Source organism: Primulina eburnea, chromosome 11 (assembly GCF_022965805.1).
Source record: "Primulina eburnea isolate SZY01 chromosome 11, ASM2296580v1, whole genome shotgun sequence".
Taxonomy (NCBI): Eukaryota; Viridiplantae; Streptophyta; class Magnoliopsida; order Lamiales; family Gesneriaceae; genus Primulina; species Primulina eburnea.
The window spans coordinates 10,715,014-10,739,573 of record NC_133111.1 but is presented as its reverse complement, the minus strand read 5'-3'; the positions used below and the strand labels follow the sequence as shown (position 1 = coordinate 10,739,573).

Below are 24,560 nucleotides of genomic sequence, written 5' to 3'. Positions count from 1 at the left end.
GGTAATCATGTCACTAATGTCCGACAGCCGCCGGGTACCGCGGTTCTATGTATGATGGATCCATCGTAAATGATGATGTACAATACTCACTTCTAATTAACTGAATTCAATAGATGAACGATAAATGATAAATGATGAACGATGAATGATAAATGGTGAACGGTGAATGATAAATGATGAATGATGATTAACGATGAGCTTTTTTGACACGTCACGTTACACGACACATTTGCATTATGCTTGTAAAGTTCATGAAAGCTATGTTGAATATGATATTTTTCGTTGTTGTGTGCTATATATAGGTATTTTGATATTTATGGTATAGGTGTATTGAGTCTTTAGACTCACTAGGCATGTGTGATGCAGGTGAGTTCGATGTCGAGGAGACTGTAGGTGCTGAACTCTGAGTCAGCGGACCTGGTGGGCGACACGACCCGAGGACCTATAATTTTTCCGCACATTATGATTTTTGGTTTTGGAGAGACGATGATTTTATACGCTGTTTTATTTTATAGTTGATGTTCGGATTTTTCTCGTCTTTACTCCGTTATATTTTATTAGTAACTTCTTATGAAAATTTTTAAATGATACTTTTAAGTAGGATTGCGTGCATACGATTTATTTAAATGGTTATTTTCAATTGAGAGATTTTAAATAAAAAAAGAAAAAAATATTTCCGCACTTTTAAAACGAGTAGACGTTTCAGTTGGTATCAGAGCCGACCTCTCCGAGTACGGTGTGGTTCGGGGACGAACCAAGTGGAAGCTGGTGGGCATGTGAGGCCCGTGGCCGAAGAGGGCTGGGGGTGATCGCCGATACCATGAGGTTGCATGGAAAATGAGCGGCTCCTGGCAGGATTCTAGGCGGAGGGAACATGGATGAACCAATCCTACAGCGGAAGAAGAGGGATTCCAAAACTGTTCAGATATGGGACTGTGCAGTTGAAGAGGGTTTAAAAGATTTTATATGTACCACTCATATCAAGAAGGTGCATTTTCTTTTTGGTAGCTCATCACCTAAGAACTCCAAAGTTAAGCGTGTTTGACTTGGGGTAATTTTGGGATGGGTGACCCTCTGGGAAGTTTCCCAGGGTGCGTGTGAGTGAGGACATAAGCATGCTGGAAAGACATGTCTTGGTACAGTGAGGACAGTCGTCGAATCTAGGGCGTTACAGCTTGTCCTCTGGTCGAGCTTGGAGAAGATTGTTACTCATTTAAGTTGATCGAAAAGACCGACTATCATTGGAAGAAGATATTTATTCTTGATTGTGATCTTATTGAGTTTTCTGTTTTCTATACATAAACTCATTTTTTCATCTTTCTTCGTTTCAAGGAGCTCCCTAAGAGGACGCACTTATCTTAATCTACTTTTTGTCTATCAACTCTTGCATTTGTTCTTTTAGCTCTTTGAGCTCATCTGGAGCCATTCGATATAGTGCATTGGAGATTGATGTATCAGGAGGTACCAAATTTATCTCGAACTTTATTTCATAGTCCGAGATCATTTTAAGAAGCCACTTTGGAAAAACGACCAAAAATTCTTGTATTACTTGAATATCTTCCAACTTCAGCTCAACTCCTTCATGCATTTTGTTCACCATTATTATGTAAAATTATTTTCACGATTTTATGGTTTTCCAAGTCTAAGCATAAAGAATGCATTTCCCTTTCTTGGCATTGCCATGGTTCATGTTTCTTTTTGGTTCGGGGTTCAGAGTTTGATATTCTTACTCCTCAATCAACTTTTTCATGACTCTTAGATAATAAGTTCATCACTAGGATGGCATTAAAATCTACCGAAATGATTTGAATCAATTCAGCACTGAATATATGCGAATTGATACTGATGTTATTCTATTTTGAAATTATCCCGATTATTATCTCAAAAATTTAAAACTCATATAGAATATTAAAACTTAACTCGATATCGATCTATAGATTGTTGAATTAAATCTCGAAAATTATAACCCAATCGTTACCTCAAATAATTATTAGTTTACTGATTCTTACTTTCATCAAGACCATGACCCTATCACGCTCTAACACAAAGGAGTTTTTTGAATGGGATTCTCTTTGAATCATTCTTAGTACCATAAAAAAGTCAAAACTTATTGTACTATACTTTCCTTGATATATACCAATATCTCATAATTTATTTTATTTATGTAAGTGTAATGCTCAAGATTTAATCAATAGAATCAGAAGTGGATTAATTGATAGAATTGAGATTTCAGGAGCTAAAGTGAAGAAGCCGGGCGTCGGGGCATTGTAAATCAAGATGTTGAACAGAACATCTGGCGCTCGAGCGGTGGAAAATGACCGCCCGAGCGCCAATGTTCAACAAGGATAGATTATGGACAGAGAGTCTGGCGTCGAGCGGTAGTTCTTGACCGCCCGAGCTCCAGTGTTCATCAATGGTAGGTTTCGGGCAGAAGGTGCGGCGCCCGAGCGGTAGTTTATGACCGCTCGAGCGCCAGTGTTTAAAAAGATAAGTACCCGGACAGTATGTTCGGCGCCCGAGCGGTAGATTGTGACCGCCCGAGCGCCGACTGAAGTTCATGGAAAAGGGGACACGTTTCTCTACATGCAACGTGTGATATATATATATAAAATTTATTCTTTCAAAGTTAAGGAGAGGAAAAGAAAGGAAACGAGAAAGGTTCTTAGAAAATCCTTACGCCTTATATTTCGATTCCTCTGTCAGATTTTGAATCCGGACACAGTACCGTGTTCCTATCAACGCAGGCTACAACATGACGTAAGTTTTGTTACGTTTAGACATGATTTGAAATTATGATACTGCCAGAATCAGATATAATCCATATATGTTGTTATTGCGATATCAGACATTGTGTAATCGAAGTCAGATCGAAAAACAGATGGTGTATGTAATTGTTATGATTTTATGAAATGATATGACTGAGATTGTACAGATTTGAGATTATGATCTGTTATGGTGAGGAGTATGAGTTGTATTGATACTGATTATGAGTTGTGATACTATATCTGTAATGTTGAGATTGACGGGGTTATCAAGACTGTATTGTTATGCCGTTGAAACGACAGCAGATTGATAATTGATCAGATTCAGTATTGATAGATTGTATTATTATATCTTTGACATTGATCAGATTATGTTTTGAATTGAGTATTGATAAGAACAAATTTTGAATAAGTTGTATATTGATATTGTGTCTATTCGATATTGTCATGTCAGATTGGATATGGACAGATTTGACTTCGAGACTTCGACGTCGTCAGACCAAGAAGATAAATGTATAAATAAATGTTGATTCGGGATTGCACAACTCGAGTTAGGTTTGACTTGAGTTTCCCTAAATCACATACTTTATGTTATTGCATTGATATTTGCAAATTATCAGATTGATATGTTTTGTCTATTGAATGATAGCAGAGCCAGAGTTTGAGTTTAAGACAGATCAGCCTAGCTAGGGCAGAACCACCGAGTCTTTGTCAGAACCACGAAGACTCTAGACTTACGGTGTATCGATGAGCTTAGATGTATATCGACTTCTATTGTAGACACTCGATACAGCATGCCGAATTCTAAATTAGATCGGGATCCCTAGATTATAAATAAGTTGAGATAAGATAACGAGTCATTGATTTAAATACATATTGGTATTAATTCATGTAGTCAGATGAGATATATGTTTTAATGTTTGTTTATGGTCTTATATATGTTTTATATGATTGCATGCTTACATTGTTTATACTGGGATATTTATATCTCACCGGAATTATCCGGCTGTTGTCTTGTTTTGTATGTGTGAATGACAACATGTGGGACAAGATCGGGGTCAAGAAGATGATGAGAGAAGACGAGTTTAGAGTGGTGATTCTGGACTTATTGTAGATTTGGTTTAAAACTTGAAAATTAGTAATTGAATCTTAGACTAGTTTGAATAATTTTTGTACATCATTGTACTTAGATACTGAAATGTATAATAGCATGATTCCATTACCTTCCGCAATTGAATTTTCAAAAGAAAAAAATTTAGACCCTGTTTATTTTAATTGATAATTAAATCCCAAAGACGATTAAGAAGATGATTAGCGTCCGGGTCCCCAAAACAGGTGGTATCAGAGCGATAGATCCTTTAGGCTGAGATAGAAGAGAATGAGCGGGGTAGATTGAGTTTTCTTTCCTTGCATGTGGTTGCTAGCATGAGGATTATTTTAATGTGATTGACATTGTGTATGCTAGCATGAGATTATGTTTTACTGCTTGGAAATACATGTGTACCTGATTATCTGTGTTGAATTGGTATTATGTATTATTGAGCATGAATCAGATCTGATTCTTGATCAGCAGTAAGATGATCAAAGAAATATTGGAACAGATTTGTAGTATTGGGTTACTAATGTTTTGGTAATCAGATATACCTCCACGGAGAATTCCAGAAAGGGGTAGTACTTCGACTGAACAGGTAGATATATCAGAGACTCAGATGGAAATACAGTGGAAGAGGTTTCAGTCATTTCAACCACCGATTCTGCAGGGTATTGAGACGCCGGTAGATTGTGAGAATTGGCTTGAAGACATGGAGATGCTATTCGAATTTCTTGATTTCACAGATGATTGTAGAGTTAAGTTGATTGGGCATCAGTTACAGGATGCTGCAAGAAGTTGGTGGCTGGTAACCAAAGAAGCCCTAGAACAACGCAGTTCACTAATTACGTGGAAAATTTTTAAGATTGAATTCTGTCAAAGATTTTTCCCCGTATCATACAGACAAGACAAAAGTGCAGAGTTTTCAACTTTGAGACAGGGTCACTTGAGTATTGATGAGTATTTGGCTCAGTTCTTTATCTTGCTACGTTTTGTCCCTCATGTGGCTAGAAATGATGAAGCTATATCTGATCAGTTCATTCGGGGATTAAATCCGGAGATACGTACATTGGTGAATGTGAAATGGCCGATTAATTTTGCTGATACATTGAACAGAGCCAAAAGAGCAGAAACAGTTTTGATGGGACAAAAGGGAATATCATATGATCTTCCAGCACCGAGTTCACAGCAACTGCCTGCCAGAGTTGAGATTGGCAGCAACAGTGGGGAAAAGAAAGCACAACTGAAAATTCGGAAGAAACAGTTTAAGAAATTGGAAAGTGAACCGAGTGGTTCATCTAGCTCCAGTGTTGCCAGCCCGAGTTATACTGGAGTATATTGCAGAACTTGTGGAGGGAGACATCCCACAGAGCAATGCCAGGGAGTGACTGGTAGTTGCAACATCTGTAAACAGCCAGGGCATTTTGCTAGAGTTTGTCCACAGAGAGGTTCCCGAAGAATTTAGGGAGCAAAATTATCTGGTGGCAATGACCGAGGAACATACCTAAGACACACCGCAGGTAATGTTCTTTTACGATTATATTGCATATGTATTGAGATATACTAATGCATTCCATACGATTATCTTTGACTGAATTGCATTAAAATATGTCTATCTGTTGGGTCTGTTTGTACTGTAGTATTGATTTTCTTACCTTTTGGGGGGAAATGTTGATATTAGAGATTTATGTGAAATATTGTAACCTACAGTAAGATGAGAATAAGATCGAGTTAGATTATGATGTACTTTTGTTTTCAGATTTGATCGCATTATTGATATTAATATGCTGAACAAGTACAAAATTATTGTAGATTTCTTCCAGAAAAATATAAGATTCAGACCAGATAAGTCTGATGAGTACAAACTCTACGGTAAAGGATTCTAGATCTAGAATTCTTTTAATATCTCTATTGTCTATGACTCGATTAATACAGAAAGGAGCATATGGTATCCTTATGTATTCAGTAGACGTACTGAAATCGAGCCTAGCATTGGCAGATTTGTCAATGATGTACGAGTTGGCTGATGGTTGTCCAGATAAGATTTCAGATTTGCTTTATATCAGAAAGATAGATTTCAGAATTGAAGGGAGATCAGGTACTGTTTGTGCTTTAGATTTCAGTACAGAATGACATTGAATGTACAGAATGATACAAAATGAATTGAAATAATTGAAAGATCAGTAGAAGAGTACCGAACAGGAGATACATCTGATTTAGTGTTTCTCTTTGGTATGTTTCAGTACGTTCAGAGATATTCTGTTGATTTCATGCTTGTTATATCTATGATATTTTACATACTTGCAGCATCTGATTGATTGAATCGAATATCTGAAGATTGTATTGAATACTCTGAGAACTGTGATTATTGTATACAGAAATTATTCAGATATGAATCCTGCTTGAAACAGATTGTACTCCGTATATGCGATATCTGGAGTTAGTATACCGATTGATTTTGACACAGTTGAGATCATGATCAGTGACTGAGAATGATACCGATATCAGAAAGATCAGAAATTTCAGAAATGTCAGAAATGTTAGAAATTTATTTTTGGTCTGAGTTGACAGATTATCTTATACGATTATTGTTTTGTATCTGCTTGAGTATTGTTATTGTTCTAAAACAGTATTTGAGACAGCTTATATTGTTTGGGGGCATATTATATTTGCAGATGATATATAGCAGTTGATCAGAACGACATGAAGACGTGATTGTTTAGTCAGAATTGACAATATTGCCAGAAATTGCCGTTTTATGAGTTTACTGAACTCACTAGATCAGTATAGATTATTGATATTGTGAATCTGATTTGGTTGTACTGTTATTCTGAGTCAGTGTTTGATACAGATTATTCAAACCGAATCAGAACTGAATTCGAGAATTACGACAGTTCAGATATTTAACCAGAATGTTCAGAACTTAATTTCGATAATCAGAGCAAAGCATCAATCAGAGTGACAGATATGTGATTTTTATTGTATGAGAATGATTATCTTGTGATGCCAAATGTTTCAGAATTGTACAACAGAATTTGATATCGATAGTCAGAACCGAATACCAGATAGGTATTTTTCTTTAATTTATATTATTAACTGATTTGTTTGTACCAAATAGTTCGAATATGAAATGACATATAGTGTCAGAAACACACAGTAGTAGATTCAGTTTTCATTTTGGTGACTGAGAATGTATAATATTCGGACAAACAGTTTTGATATAGACAGATTAAATCAGTTATGATAGAATTTGTACTGAAATGTTGGCAGGAATTGTACTGAAATTTCTGAATTGCCAATAAATGAAAACAGAAAGATAGAAATCAGAAGATTTATTACAGAATTGTTTATTTCTGAATAGAAATGGGAGTACATTTCTATGAATTTTGTAATGAAATTACCGTTATCCTTTCAAGATGGTGATACGATATGATTGTGATTGACAGATTGTTCAATCCATATATATAGTAGTTTGTACAAGATGACGTACAAACAGGACCGCATGACAAAGATCGATGTCATAGAAATGGTCAGATTGAACAGAATGTTTAAGTAGATTATATCATATTGTGATTTTGATTGATTTTGTACTAGTGGCAGAATACACCATGAGCTCTTTCACATATTATCTACTGACTAATAGATAGCCATATCTTACTATCCAGATATTGGAAGATATCGGTGGAGCTGTAGTGCTGGATGCTAGCACTAGTTGATATGACATATTGTCACTTTATGAATTATTGTATGATAATAGCTATCAGAGGAGTAATAAGATAGTTACAGACAAGACATTGTACAATAAGTATTACATATTTCCTGTGATAGGAATGATATTGCGGTGATACATGAGATTGAATGTGACAGGAGCAGAAATCTGATAAAGAAAATGAAATTAATTCGGAAGCAAATGAAGACAGCTCGGAATTGATATGAAATATGCTAACGTCGGATGATGACTGTTGGTATTCGGAGCCAAAGATTAAATATATCCTTGACCGGGATAAATATAATTGAGAACAACTGATGATGCTGATTTGTTATGAGATGTTGATTGGTATATATAGATGTTGTATAGCCAGTATTGTAATCAGGATGAAGAATATTCCGCTGTTGGAAGTACAGTACAATCATCAGGGCATCGAAGAGGCTACCTGGAAGATTGAGTCTGATATGAGGTAGCGATGTTCAGAGTCATTACATTGAAAGGAGTTAGGACTGGTTCTATTATGCATTTCTTTCCATATCTGATTTGATTGCTTGTGATTTCGGGGACGAAATCATATCTAAGGGGGGAGAAATGTAATGCTCAAGATTTAATTGATAGAATTGATAGAATCTTAGAAAATCCTTACGCCTTATATTTCGATTCGCCTGTCAGATTTTGAATCCGGACACAGTACTGTGTTCCTATCAACTCAGGCTACAACAGGACGTAAGTTTTGTTACGTTTAGACATGATTTGAAATTATGATACTGCCAGAATCAGATATAATCCATATATGTTGTTATTGCGATATCAGACATTGTGTAATCGAAGTCAGATCGAAAAACAGATGGTGTATGTAATTGTTATGATTTTATGAAATGATATGACTGAGATTGTACAGATTTGAGATTATGATCTGTTATGATGAGGAGTATGAGTTGTATTGATACTGATTATGAGTTGTGATATTATATCTGTAATGTTGAGATTGACGGGGTTATCAAAAATGTATTGTTATGCCGTTGAAACGACAGCAGATTGATAATTGATCAGATTTAGTATTGATAGATTGTATCATTATATCTTTGACATTGCTCAGATTATGTTTTGAATTGAGTATTGATCAGAACATATTTTGAATAAGTTGTATATTGATATTGTGTCTATTCGATATTTTCATGTCAGATTGGATATGGACAGATTTGACTTCGATACTTCGACTTCGTCAGACCAAGAAGATAAATGTATAAATAAATGTTGATTCGGGATTGCACAACTCGAGTTAGGTTTGACTTGAGTTTTCCTAAATCACATACTTTATGTTATTTCATTGATATTTGCAAATTATCAGATTGATATGTTTAGTCTATTGAATGATAGCAGAGCCAGAGTTTGAGTCTAAGACAGATCAGCCTAGCTAGGGCAGAACCGCCGAGTCTTTGTCAGAACCGCGAAGACTCTAGACTTACGGTGTATCGATGAGCTTAGATGTAGATTGACTTCTATTGTAGACACTCGATACAGCATGCCGAAGTCTAAATTAGATCGGGATCCCTAGATTATAAATAAGTTGAGATAAGATAACGAGTAGTTGATTTAAATACAGATTGGTATTAATTCATGTAGTCAGATGGGATACATGTTTTAATGTTTGTTTATGGTCTTATATATGTTTTATATGATTGCATGCTTACATTGTTTATACTGGGATATTTATATCTCACCGGAGTTATCCGGATGTTGTCTTGTTTTGTATGTGTGCATGACAACAGGTGGGACAAGATCGGGGTCAAGAAGATGATGAGAGAAGAAGAGTTTAGAGTGGTGATTCCGGACTTATTGTAGATTTGGTTTAATACTTGAAAATTAGTAATTGAACCTTAGACTAGTTTGAATAATTGTTGTGCATCATTGTACTTATATACTGAAATGTATAATAGCATGGTTCCATTACCTTCCGCACTTGCATTTTCAAAATAAAAAAAATTTAGACCCTGTTTATTTTAATTGATAATTAAATCCCAAAGACGATTAAGAAGATGATTAGAGTTCGGGTCCCCACAGTAAGATCATAGCCTACTTGTTATACCAAAATAATATAAATATCTTAACCTTAAGATATTATTTCTCGTATTAATTTTAAACAAGATTTTCCAAGATCCTACATATTTAAAATTAGTGCTTAGCATTCTTAATAATCCAAACTTATTGCCCACACAATTAACTATTGACACAAAAACGACTTATATATTGGAATACCCAAAACTTAATATATAATTCTTATATCATATTTTATATTATTAGTTTTTCATAATTAATTTATCATCCCCGAGTCAAATTAATATTTCATCTTAAGTCGAAAGTTTGTCAACATATCTTTGATATATATATATTCCCAACAATGTAGATAAATACTAATTATCTCCATAATATAATTCCATAAAAATTCGACAAAAGTACAACAAACGCGTTGAATGAGACTTTTCGAAATTTTTTGAAAAATAGAAAGTTCGGACATTGACATATGGATAGAAAGAATATGTCGACCAGAACAGTTGAATGAATTAAATTCCGAGTTTCTTACGAAACGTTATGAGTTCTACGAAACTTTCCAAAAATAGCAAAACGGGATTTTGGAGATCGAAATGAAGAAATTTCGAGTTTACGGACCATGCCTCGCAACAAAATTGTAAATGTCACTTGTTGGGCCGTTTCGAAGGGGACTACATTGGCCATTTGCCATAATATGACCCATTTTTTCTTCCCAATTGGATTATGAAAACGGCTCTTATATCACTTAAAACGAAATAATTCATACACAACATATTTTAAAACAAGCTCACTTACCTCAAATCTGGATAAAATATTGTGAAAGGTTCCGTGTACTGGGATTTTCGAATTGCCTCTGGGTCTAGATTGCAGTAAAGCTTTGCTATTTGACAGAATTTGAAGAGCGAAATTTCGAAAATGTGGAGTGTTTGAATGGTGTGAAATTTCGAATGGTATATGGTGGTATTTATAGGGGTGAGGTGAAAATCTTACCATAATTTGATAGATATCCTTTCATAATTTTGAGATAATTCTTCCATAAATATCGAAATGCTCCTTCCATACATATAACATTACCAAATTCTGAAAATTTATGATGGACTGAACTGTTGAATGTAGATCGCTTTCTTATTGGGTTCATAATGTATCTGGACTGTATTGAAAATCTGCTAGCTTCCTTGTTGAGAAAACTGCTTTGTATGCAATATTTTCTTTCAATTAGGTTGATATCCCGCCTTATTTCAAATTTACGTATACTTGCACTTGATTTCGAATTCAATGTATGTATTGGCTTTAAATTTCAAATATCATGTATTATTTAATATTTTTGAATTTATTATTTTTACAATAACACCATAATTCGAAAATAAATTCTTATACATGTCTATATCTAAATAAATAAATTTCCAAAAAATTGGGTTCCCACATGATTCACCAAATTTATATAATAATTCAAATAATATCAGATGCAATGCTAGTTATGACTAAAATTTTACATTTTGTCTTAACTATTTCAGATTTCATTATCTTAAAAAAAAACTAAAATAAATAATGCCTCATTGGTTTTTTGTTTTAAAATAATATTATTCTTTGGGATATATGGGAAAAGTAAATGATTGTCTTAAAAATTGCTGGTATTTCCTATAAAGCTGGAAATAGACAACCAGCCTTTAAATTATTCCAGACTAGTGAATTATGCATGTAAAATTATAATCATAATTTATATAATATTAAATGCTTAATATAAGGACATTGTATGTTGTAGGTATGGGGTATATTTTGTTTAATATAAATTGTAAAAGGTACACGAGAGTTTGTGTGTATCAGATTTAAATGATGTTCCAAATGTTATAGTACTTGGCATAACATGCATCAGAATAACATAACACAAATAAATAACGTAAACTAAAATAACTTCGAATTAATTGTGCACAAATATAAATACTTGCACGATGTCTCAGGGTAAAATAATCACTAGAAAACACCTTTCAGTTTACAAAAACCAATAACTTGTAATTTTAATGAAAATCAATTTTCTCAACCTTTTGAGAAAATAAACTGCTTTTTAAAATCACTACCAACACTAAAACATTTCAAAAAAGCAAAAACATGGTGCCAAACACTGGAGAATTGAACACACGATATTCAGCCAACACTTCCACGTGTGTTTTCTGCAGATGTCTCCAACAATAACGGTAACACGTGAGACATCACTCTTCAGCACAACAATGTCCTCGTGAATAGCTTTTCTCTAAATTTCACAAAGTGCAAAAGTGCACCAGTAAGAAGGCATGAAAACTTCCAAGCGAAGAGTCAAAAGCAAAATAATCGAAGAGTCCATTTCTTTAGCTTGCTTCTTTTATTTATAGTTTGCTCATCTCTTAGGATTTATCTTCAAATCTCTGCTTCTTGAAATCAATAGTTTTATTAAAAATAAACTCTTTGTTTAAAAAATGACATTATATCTCAAAATCCTTATCATAAATATCATAAATCTATAAAGGCAAAACCCTTAATTCAATATTTCACACAATCTTATCAACAAGGAAATTAACTTTAAGGAAAATATTATTTCCAGGAATAAATTATTCCCTGGAACCCAAGACCAATTTTTCTTTCAATCTCCCTTTATTTGTCTTTTTGGACAAAATCAGCACAAACTTTATTTTCCATATTGATTCCATTTGATCTTCCCCTGCATATGAGAATCCTTATCCCCTTGATTGTGATAACAATTCTCCCCCTAAGTTTAATCAAGTTAGCATACGTGTTGTCTGAATTTTTAGCAACACATGAAACAACATCTGGGAGAAACAAACATTCACTCGATAACTTTTAGGTAGAGCATGAGGACATAACATCAAAACTAACACAAGCAACAAAATAACATAGGAATAAAAAGTGAATATTCACTGATCACTATAACTGTCAGCTACATCAATGTGATCTCCTTCTCTTGTACCAGATGGACCAGCCTCATCAGTTTGTGCTCCAGTGTGATCTCTTCCTTTTTGTCCAGGATGGACAGCAACATCCAACGCCAACCTATAATCTGCAACTAGATTCTCATAGTAGGCTAGGTCCGCCTTGTTTTGAACAATTTTTTCAAGGGCATGATCGATCTGGGCTTGGATGGCAGTGGTGGAAAGCATCACATATCCCATATGTGTAGTAGTATCCAGAGTGGTTTGAGGATTTCAGAGACAATAGATGCAACACGAGACTCGGACCAAGGTAGGTCAATCTTCTTGGTTCCTATGAAGAGATCTAGGACAATATTTAACAGCTCACTGACGTCTAAAGATCTCTCATCAATGTCGGGAATGAACCCTTGAGATTCAAGGATGCCGTAAATAAGTCAGGGAAATGGCAACTTCGAGGACTTGAGGCCTCTTACAGCAAATTGGAGTATCGTCTTGAAAGCCAGCTATCCAAAATTTAGAGTGCGGGTCCCTATGGAAAACAGTGTCAAAGCTTGAGATTTTGTTACCATCGTGGAGTTGGTAGATGGTGTCCAGTTCCGGATGACAACTTTATGGATCACAGAGTAAAGTGAGGTGATATTCGTGGCAGAGAGGCATTCTGGTTGCCAAGGAAACTGTTGAACCAATCCTCTTGTCAGTACTGAAGTTACTTTGTTAAGGTCTAGTTGAGGGCCATCATCAATCTCGGGGGTGTTATAATAGGAGTTGATGAAACTGGGATTGAATTTGTATACCCTATTGAGAACAAACACTCGTCCAAACTTTTCAGACCTATCATCACCCACTCCCGGTGATGTGTTGGTGTAGAAATCAAGAACGGGTTTTCAACAGAATGATAGCACAACGACATTATAGAGAACATACCTCGTGATTTGAGGAAATTCACCAGATTATTTCTGGAAATTATTCCATGTAGAAATTTCTCTCTTCAACAAAGTCCCGGTTTGCATAGAGTGACCACTGTGAGAGAGCCTGCTGGGTATAGCACTTGGAACTAAAGGCTCTGTCTAGATCATAGTCGCTGAGATCGGTGTTGTTCGAGATGTCTTCAACATCTGGCACAACACTGACACTATCAGAGGAAGCTTCTGTGCCTTTCTAAAAAATTTCAACAGTGCTCTTTGAGAAGGATTTAGAGGAATCTGTGGGGCGATTATCTTCAAATTCTTGCATCCTCTCAGGATCGGGCTCTTCATTAGAAATTTGAGGAGTAGATGCAGGGGCAGAGTGCTTGGCCTTCCTCAAATTGGCTATCACTTGAGCCAAAGAGACTTCGTCCTCATCAGATGAACTGGGCGCCTTTGGTTGAACTTGTGGTTCTTCATCAGTAGAACTCGATAATTTCTCATCAGAGGTGGGGATTTTTGGAGTTTTTGATGTGATATATTTACGGACCATAAACTCGTAGTCTGCATCGTCTGAATCATCTCCAGAAGTATTGTAAGGGTCAGCAAGTGAGGGTCGAGCTGAGGGCTCACCCTTGTGACGAAACCTTTTGTTGGGTGTGAGGTCGGGGTTGTAACCAGCTTGCCTCTTTGATCGTCTGATGATTGGGGCTGAAATAAATACTCGGTTTAGAAAAGTATAATATGTAGGATTATCCACATCAAATTCATTCCTTGGCTCACCTGGGGCTACTGTTTCGAGGGGAATCGGCGTTTCTGCAACAGGGACAATTTTTAGATTTGGAGCAGTGGGTGTTTTAGCGAAATTTGCGGGAGCAGGGGCAACATCCTCCCTATGACCCATCTCACTTCGAATGTCAAGTGGATCGTAGTTGTGTCCTGCCATTGTTGAACTCAGAGGTGATTAAATGGATGTGAAATATGTCTAAGAGTATTGTGAAGGAAATAAAAAATAACAGACAATTTTCCAAAAAATTTCAGAGAACGTGAGTAAGAATGTTAGGTGTTATGGTTAAAAAGAATTCCACACACCCAGTACAACGGTAACAAAATTAAACACCCATCAAATCGTAACAAATTGCTCGGCTAGTTTCCAACGGTAAAAAAATTCTAACGGGTGAATATATTTCCGAAAATCTTGCTACATGATTTCATCCAACATAATTCTTTTCAAAAATTAATTCCAGATTTGAACTCCTCATCATTCAACCCGCTAAATCATCGGAATTCATAGAAATTAGATTTCTAGAAAAATCGTGTTCTTTATCGAATTTTCTTGGTATACATACTCATACCCTCTTGACTCAACAATATTAACAGAAGATGTATATGCATGTCCTAATTATGCCTAACAACATAATGTAACAAAATTAGAAACATGAAAACAAGTATGTGACACGTTGACGAATGAAGTGTTTCACTGACGTTGGCAACATCTTTGGACAACATGTCCAATTCCTAAAACAATTTTGATTTTTCTACCCACTTAGAGGCTTGTGAAGTTTTTGAATATAGAAATGGTAGCTCCCACACTAGAGGTATGATATTCTTAGGACTCCTCTAGGTAGATTTTTCTATTTTCTTTTATTTTTAATTTTGTACTTAGTTCGGAAGTGGTAGTTCTCACACTAAAAGAACAGTCTTCATTGGACTCTTTTAGGTATCTTTTTCTATTATTTATCTCCTGACACAAAAAATATTATAAATTTTTTTATTTTTGTAAACTTTTCAAGCCACTTTTCACATGGAACAAGATCATGAAGTACACGAACATTTTTCAATTACTTTGTGTGCTAATCAGAGTATATATTAACCAAGTGCGTTGATGAAACTAAAGTAAAGAATTGTCAGCACATCAAAAGATTATGTAACGGAGTGAAAAAAACAACATATAATAGTATGCATGCAAATGCAGAATGTCTAAGTCCTAAAATGCACATGCATATTAGGTGTTGTCCGAGATGTTGTAACATCTAAGACAAAATCCGTGAATGGTTAGATTGTGCACATGCTGAGAGATTTCATAAGGTTGGAGAATCTCTCAAAATTTAATGCTTTTGTAAATATGTCAGCTAACTGGTTATTAGTACCAATAAATTCCATACGGATTAACACTTTTTCTAGTAGATCTCGAATAAAATGATGTCTGATGTCAATATGTTTTGTTCAAGAGTGTTGTACTAGATTTTTTTAAATTTCAATTGCACTAGAATTATCACAGTCCACAAGTAAGGTTTCACTTTTAAGTCCGTAGTCATCTACCATTTGATTTACCATAGAAGTTGGGAGCAACAACTTTCAGCTGCCACATATTCAGATTCAACAGTTGAAAGTGATACACAGTTTTGTTCCGACTATACCAAGAGACTAAGTTGTTGCCAAGGTAGAAGAATCCTAATGTTGTGCTCTTTCCTATCATCTATGTCTCCAGCCCAATCGACATCTAAAAAACCTACTAGGTTGGTATTAGTTTCTTGGGTGTACCACAATCCTAAGTCTATTATTCCAGCTATGTAACATAAGATACGCTTTACAGCTTTTAGATACGAAATTATAGGATTTGATTGTTAACGTGCACACAAAAAGACGCTAGACATTATGTCATGATGACTAGCAGTCAAATACAGAAAGCTTCCTATGATGTTGCGGTACAAGGCATTGTCAACATTTTCGGCAACATCATCCTTGCACAATTTCTCACTAGAGCTTATAGGTGTTCTGATGTATTTAATATTTTTGTTTGCAAATTTCTTAGTCAAATTCTTGGCATATTACTTTGGCATAGAAAAATATCATCATGCACTTGTTTAATTTGCAAACCAAGAAAAAACTTAGCTAACCAACCATGCTTATTTCAAATGTAGAGGATATACACTCAGCAAAACTATCAGCATGTTTTTGAGAAGATGGACCAAAAATGATGTCATCCACATACACTCGACATATAAGAATATCACCTTTAGACTTTCGAATAAAAATATTTTTGTCTGTTTCACCTCGTTTGAAGCCAATTTTGAGTAAATACTCGGCCAATCTACCGTATCATGCTCGTGGTGATTGTTTCAATCCATAGAGAGCCTTTTTCAACTTATAAACAGGATCCAAGTGATGTGGATTTTTGAATCCCTTATGCTGTCTAACATATACTTCTTCACATAAAATGCCATTGAAAAAGGCACTTTTGACATCCATTTGATAGATTTTGATCTTCATATAGCATGCAATGGATAGCAATAGTCGGACTGAAACATTTTCTACTTAAAAATGCTACCAATTTTTTTTGTCAAGCTCTTTTTCGAAATTTTTAAAATTATGCATGCATGCGACACAGCTGAAAAATACCCATTTAAAATGATTGTAATAAAATACTGCAGTTAAAAATGGCCAACTCGTTCATCCAAAAATGTGCGAAAAAATAAACAAGTAAAAATCCTAATAATCATCAACAATGTCAAAACCAGTGTATAAAAATGTTCATGTCCACTCTAAACTCATAAAAAAGTGATATGCAGACAATATGGTCCTCGGGTCATGTGAGGACATCCAGTCCTGTCTACTCAGAATTCAGCACCTGCAGTCTCCTCAACAACTTGCTCACCTACATAATACACGCCTAGTGAGTCTAAATACTCAAGACACCTATACAGTTAATAGAAAATACATATACATAACAAGCAACAGTGAAAAGTGCTATAATATCATACGTTTCATGATCTTAAAAGCGTAAACGTAAACATGTCGTAAAAACATGCGTGTCAAAACAGCTCGTCGTATCATCATATACTTATACCCTAGTCACCCCAACTCCAACTCGTCGTTTTGCCAACCCTAGACCTAACCCACGAGGACCAGCCCCTCCTAGACAACCTAGGACCCTCCTGGACTGAACCACCTCAAGGACTCCGCCTCATGCACGGCCCAAACGCACGAACACTCGAGGCTCAAACCAACACACAACTCGTGACCTATCTCCCTTCCTCGCGCTCGATCGGCTTCAAGGCTGGTTCCAGCAGTGGTCGAGCCCTCCAAGGTCGTGTCTCAGACCCACCAAGGTCTTGTCCATGGCTTGGTTCAGCCCCTGCATCGCCGGCTGATATAGGTGGATTTTGCGTGTTTTTCATATTATGTGATAGCTCATTGTGTTACACATATCGTTTAGATTGCAGGCATTTTTGTGATATTTTGGCATATATCATGTTTTCTTGTCACTCATGTGTCTCGTGGTGAAAATTCAGTAAATTCTTGAATAAACTGAAGAAAATGGATTGATTTGCGAGAGACCTCCGCCCAGGCGCCTGCAAGGTGAAGAAATTAGAAGATTTGTGAATGTCATCTGAAGAACCTAAAGGGGGGGTGAATAGGTTCTTTTAGGCCCTTTAGCGTTTTTAAAACGAGTTTGCAGAAATTGCAAGCGGAAGACTTGAGGGACAATCACAAATGAATGCGTAAAGTAAGTGCGTAAAATAAATGCGTAGTAAAGTAAATGCGTAAAGTAAAGAGGGATAGAGATGTTTATGGAAGTTCGACGAAGAATCGTCTACGTCTCCCCTTCTCGATGAGGATCGAGGTATCACTATATCGACTTGGCTTTAGGAGCTCCAAGCTAGCTTTTACAACCACGCCTCGATGCGTCTACTTGGCCTTGAGGGCTCCAAGGATAGCCACGAACTTTACAACCCACTCGAGAGTATTACTTTCACTCTTTTTCTACAACTCTTTTGATATTACAACTCTTTTAATCAACGCACACAAGAGATAGTAGAAAGCTTTGTAAGAGACAAGAGAGAGTGGAGTGGATGTTTGAAAATGCATCCTCAAAGGCCTATTTATACTAGTCTTGGACGCCAAGGTTCGGATCTTCTGTTTATGCTTCGGAACGTCCGATGTGATTGAAATCAATTTCCGTAATTTTGGGATGACTTCGGATCGTCCGTTCTTGACTTCGTAGGGTCCGAACATATGCTTCGGAGGAACCGATCAAACTTCGTTGCTTCCGAACAGTTCTTTCAGACCGTCTATGCACAGCTTCGGAAGGTCCGAACTCCAGTTCGTACCGTCCGAACATTCCCGCGTTTCCGGAGATTTGAAATCTTCAACACTTCGTAGCGTCCGAAATGTCCTTCGTAGCGTCCGAAATCTTACTCGATCAATCAGTCATATCAATTTGTCTCCGCATTGAAGTGATTTGATTGCTTGTGTTCGGAACGTCCGATCACGTCTTCGGAACGTCCGAACGCTCTCCTCGCAGCTTCCGAACAGCTTCTATTTTGCTTCTGAATTGCACAATTTCGGACCGTCCGAACCGAATGTCGGATCTTCCGAACGTAACCTGTTCTTAATTTCCTGCATGCCTCAATATAAAACATTAGTACATTTTTAATCCAAGTTTTGGTATCATCAAAACAAAAACTTTGGGATATGTTACAGCATTAAAAACATTAATCTCATCCTCGAGATTTGTATGCGTTTAAGGCGTAACAATCTCCCCCTTTTTGATGATCACAAAACTTGGTTAAAAATTGAGATAACAATAATCAACATAATCGAAATTATTATTAAATAACTCCCCCTTAATCAAATAACAAGTCTAAGAGGTTGAATTAAGGCGAATTTAATAACCAATTAATAGCAATTTTAACCAAATAAATTCTCCCCCTTTTTGTGATAAGCAAAAAGACATAAGCATAAAGAGAGACAAATAAACAGGTAAAATATCCACTAATAAATGCAAGTCTTTTATACAATGATGCATAAAGATAAAATAAACAAAAATAACAAAAAACATAATCTAAGAATCCGCATCCCGCGACTCTCTATGGCTAGGTTCGGACGATCCGAACACGTTCGGTGGATTCCGAAGTAGCCAAGATGAGGAACACCTAAAATTTAAAATATTTAGCACATAAATGAATGTTGAGCTATAATTATGGATAAATACAATTAATTTGTATTATCCGACATTATAATGCTCACATTAATAATACTCCCCCTCAATTTAACAAATATGTACGAGAGTATTCGACTAGTGTTTACAACTCAATCATGCCAAGTTCACCACGCAAACGAGTAAAAGTAGATTCATCTAGTGGTTTTGTAAAAATATCAGCAATTTGATTCTTGGTGTCAACATAGTGAAGTTCAACATCATTTTGCTCAATGTGATCACGAATGAAATGATGTCGAATGTCAATATGTTTAGTACGAGAATGTTGAACTGGATTCTTTGTTAGACATATGGTGCTTGTATTATCACAAAAGATTGGAATTTTTGAAAAAGTAACACCATAGTCGAGTAATTGATACTTCATCCAAAGAATTTGTGCACAACAACTACCGGCAGCCATATACTCGGCCTTGGTCGTTGAAAGTGCAACACAGTTTTGCTTTTTAGAAAACCATGACACCAAGCAATTTCCCAAAAAGAAACAAGTTCCACTAGTGCTCTTTCTATCCACCTTATATCCTCCAAAGTCGGCATCACAGTAAGCTTTTAAATCGAAAAATGAGTTCTTAGAATACCATAATCCGAGATTTGGAGTATTTAAAAGATATTTGAAAATGCGTTTTAAGGCGAATAAGTGTGATTCCTTTGGACATGATTGAAATCGTGCACACAAGCAAACACTAAACATAATGTCAGGTCTACTAGCAGTCGCATAGAGTAGGGAGCCAATCATGCTACGAAATAACTTTTGGTCAACAGGTTTACCTCCCTCATCTTTGTCGAGTCTGACTGTCGTGCTCATAGGTGTGGATGAGGCTTTGGAAGACTCCATCCCAAACTTTTTTAGCATCTCCTTGATGTACTTTCCTTGATTGACAAAGAAACCATCCTTGCATTGCTTGATTTGGAGACCAAGGAAGTAGTTGAGCTCGCCCATCATGCTCATCTCAAAGTGATCCTGCATAAGCTTAGAAAAATCTCTACACAAGTGTTCATTAGTAGCACCAAAAATAATATCATCTACATATATTTGTACTATCAGCAAATCATTATTTTTAGTCAAGGTAAATAAGGTAATATCAACTTTACCTCTACAAAAACCATTAGACAGCAAAAAGATAGATAATTTCTCATACCAAGCTCTAGGAGCTTGTTTCAAACCATACAAAGCCTTATCAAGTTTATACACATAATCAGATAAGTGCACATCTTCAAAACCAATAGGTTGCTCAACATACACTTCTTCTTTCAAATCACCATTAAGAAAAGCACTTTTAACATCCATTTGAAACAATTTAAAGTCTCTAGAGCAAGCAAAAGCAAGTAGCATGCGAATGGATTCTAGTCTAGCAACAGGGGCATAAGTCTCATCATAATCAATTCCCTCTTCTTGACTATATCCTTTAGCTACTAGCCTAGCTTTATTTCTAGTGATTGTACCATGCTCATCTAACTTGTTCCTAAATACCCATTTAGTTCCTATGACAGGTCTATCAGTGGGTCTAGGTACAAGATTCCAAACTTTATTCCTTCTAAATTCATTTAGTTCATCTTGCATAGCAATAATCCAAGAATCATCAAGTAAAGCTTCTTCTATGTTCTTAGGTTCTATGTGAGAAAGAAAAGCAAGATAATTGCACATATTAGAAGAGCGAGTAGATACTCCCTTCGATGGGCTACCAATGATGAGGTCCATGGGATGATCCTTGTGTGTAGTCCACTCCTTCGGAAGAGGTGCGTCCTCTTGATCTTTAGGAACATCATCTAGGCTTGTGGACTCCAACTTTTCGCCAAGGATATCTATATCATCATCATCAGAAACAACAGTTCTAGGCAAGCAAGGGTTAGTTTCATCAAATATGACATGAATAGATTCTTCAACTAGTAAAGTACGTTTATTAAAGACTCTATATGCTTTGCTAGAAGTAGAGTAACCAAGAAAGATAACTTTGTCCGATTTAGCATCGAACTTACCCAGGTTGTCCTTACCATTGTTGTGGATGAAGCATTTTGATCCAAAAGCGCGGAAGTAAGAAATGTTAGGCTTTCTCCCTCTCCATAGTTCGTATGGAGTTTTCTTGAGAATTGACCTTATTGATACGCGATTGATGATGTAACAAGCAGAACTCATTGCTTCAGCCCAAAAATATTTTGGTAGAGAATGCTCACATAGCATGGTCCTTGCAATCTCTACTAGGGTCCTATTCTTCCTCTCAACGACACCGTTTTGTTGAGGAGTTCTAGGACAAGAAAAGTTGTGACCAATGCCTTTGCTTTGACAAAAAATTGAAAAATTTTCATTTTGAAATTCCGTTCCGTGGTCACTACGGATTTGTTTGATCAAAAGATTTTTCTCATTTTCAACCTTTTTGACAAAAATTTTGAAATGATCAAAGGCATCATTTTTGTGGGCTAAAAACAATGTCCAAGTAAAACGTGAAAAATCATCTATAATGACAAAAACATAAGATTTTCCTCCTAGACTAGTTGTCCTCGAGGGACCACATAAATCTAGGTGAAGTAATTCAAGGGGCATAGAAGTGGATACAAAATTTTTATTTTTGAAAGATTCCTTTGTGTGTTTACCAAGTTGACAAGCATCACAAAAAGAATCTAATTTTAAATTCAGCTTTGGCATTCCGGAAACTAGGTCAAGTTTTAAAAGTTTTTCTATGGTGCTCATCCCAACATGACCAAGTCGTCTATGCCAAAGAATGTTGTCATCAACATTTAATGTTACAAGGCTTTTTATTTTTGAAAAAGATGAAATCTTTAAATCGACCTTATAAACATTTTCACTTCTATAACCTTTGAAACTAATGGTTTTGTCAGTTGTGAGTGATACAGTGCAATCGTGTGGTGTGAATTTGACTTCATAACCCCTATCGCACAATTGACTAATGCTTAGGAGGTTATGTTTAAGCCCTTTCACAAGAAGTACATCATCAATAATAGTAGAGTTAGATATACCTATTGAGCCGATGCCTTCTATGATCCCTTTGCTGTTGTCTCCGAAGGTCACCGATCCCTTTTCTTTTGGTCGAATGGATTGTAGCAGCTTCTTTTCTCCCGTCATGTGTCGAGAGCATCCACTGTCAAGATACCAAGTGCTCGATGACTTGTCTCCCCTTTGTCCCTACAAGGTTGAGATACAGTTTGATAGTTGGTACCCGTTTCTTTGGGTCCTTTGGGGTTAGTAGTAGTTGGGGATTTGGGGATCCATTTCCAATAACTATTCTTGTTGTGTTGGTGTCTAAGTTTCTTGCATTTAGGTCTTATGTGGCCTATCTTACAACAGTAAGTGCATGTTGGTGGTGTTCTTGGTTTTGCCTTTGCGATAAGACTAGCGAAGTTGACTGATTTCTTTTCATATCCTAGACCTCCTTTGTCGAAGTTACACCTTTGCATGCTCAAGAGGTTTTCTAGTTTACCGCTACTCACATTGAACTTGTTGAAGGCTTTCTCTAAGTCTCTTAGGTTTGTCTTGAGCTTAGTGTTGTCATGCATCCTAGCTTCTAGTTCAGTTTTAAGTTGCTTATTCTCATTTCTAAGTGACTTAGCCTTATTGTACATACTAGTGTAAGCGGAGAGTAATTCATCGTAAGAGGGTACCTCGTCGTCATCCGAGTCGGTCAGATGATCTTCCTTCGCCATGAAGCATAGGGTAGACTCCTCTTCGTTGTCGCTGTCGCTCCACGTGGCTAGAAGGGCCTTTTTCTTGTCTTTGCCGGCCTTCTTCTTGGAGGGACACTCGTTTGCATAGTGACCCTTTTGTTGACAGTTGTAGCAGGTCACTTCCTTCTCAAACTTTTTGTCTTTCTTGTTGAAGTTGGAACTCCGCATGAATCTTTTGAACTTTCTAGTGAGGAGTGCCATTTCTTCATCGTCGCTATCTTCAAGTTGACTGGTCAAGGCGATCCCTTTCGCCTTTACTTTGTCGTCATCTTTCTTTGTCTCCTTCCGGGTAGATACTTCAAGTTCATGGGTCTTTAGGGTCCCATGAAGTTGATCAAGGTCGTAGGATGCCGCATCTCCCTTGTTGGATTCAATGATAGCCGTTCGCTTTGCATCCCATTCCGCCGGTAATGCTCGAAGGGCTCTCCTCCACACTTGTTTAGTTGGGTAGTTCTCACCAAGTTGGGCAAGCTCATTGATGATTTGGGTGAGCCTCCGGAACATGGTGTCGATATCCTCCTTGGGTTCCATCTCAAAGGTCTCGTACTTGAGTTGGAGAAGGTCTATCTTCGTTTCTTTGACTTGATTGGTTCCCTCGTGGCAAATCTCCAATTTGTCCCAAATCTCTTTGGCGGAGGTACAAGCCGAGATTCGGTTGTATTCATTCATATCTAGAGAACAATGAAGAATATTCATAGCTTTAGCATTTTGAGAGATAAGTTTCATATCGTCCTTGGTGAAGTCATCCATTCCCTTAGGAATTTCCTTATTATCCACCGTTTTCATGGGGATATAGGGACCTTTCACCGTTATTTTCCAAAGGTCGTAATCGACGGATTGGATGTATAGAGATATTCTATTTTTCCAATATCCGTAATTAGTACCATTGAAAAGAGGGGGACGATTTGTGGATTGTCCTTGGGCATACTCGCTTGCTAGATTGGCCATTTAAAAGATTTTGAAAAACCTTGCTCTGATACCACTTGAAGAACCTAAAGGGGGGGTGAATAGGTTCTTTTAGGCCCTTTAGCGTTTTTAAAACGAGTTTGCAGAAATTGCAAGCGGAAGACTTGAGGGACAATCACAAATGAATGCGTAAAGTAAGTGCGTAAAATAAATGCGTAGTAAAGTAAATGCGTAAAGTAAAGAGGGATAGAGATGTTTATGGAAGTTCGACGAAGAATCGTCTACGTCTCCCCTTCTCGATGAGGATCGAGGTATCACTATATCGACTTGGCTTTAGGAGCTCCAAGCTAGCTTTTACAACCACGCCTCGATGCGTCTACTTGGCCTTGAGGGCTCCAAGGATAGCCACGAACTTTACAACCCACTCGAGAGTATTACTTTCACTCTTTTTCTACAACTCTTTTGATATTACAACTCTTTTAATCAACGCACACAAGAGATAGTAGAAAGCTTTGTAAGAGACAAGAGAGAGTGGA

The 24,560-nt window shown here is 36.6% G+C and overlaps 1 protein-coding gene across 1 annotated transcript; it reads left to right on the top strand.

The window, feature by feature from the left end:
• Nucleotides 1-4,471: 4,471 nt before the first annotated feature.
• On the top strand, nucleotides 4,472-11,142 carry LOC140805388 (uncharacterized). The gene is made up of 3 exons (XM_073161660.1): nucleotides 4,472-5,161; nucleotides 10,477-10,590; nucleotides 11,128-11,142. The coding sequence occupies exons 1-3, from the start codon at nucleotides 4,472-4,474 to the stop codon at nucleotides 11,140-11,142; spliced, it is 819 nt and encodes a 272-aa protein (XP_073017761.1).
• Nucleotides 11,143-24,560: the final 13,418 nt, after the last annotated feature.

What these genes read in the sequence shown, in the direction of transcription:
- LOC140805388 (XM_073161660.1), top strand. Translation starts at nt 4,472, where the DNA reads ATGGAAATACAGTGGAAGAGGTTTCAGTCATTTCAACCACCGATTCTG. An exon ending in GTGGTTCATCTAGCTCCAGT is followed by an intron (nt 5,162 to 10,476) that starts GTTGCCAGCCCG and finishes CTCTGGGTCTAG; the next exon opens with ATTGCAGTAAAGCTTTGCTA.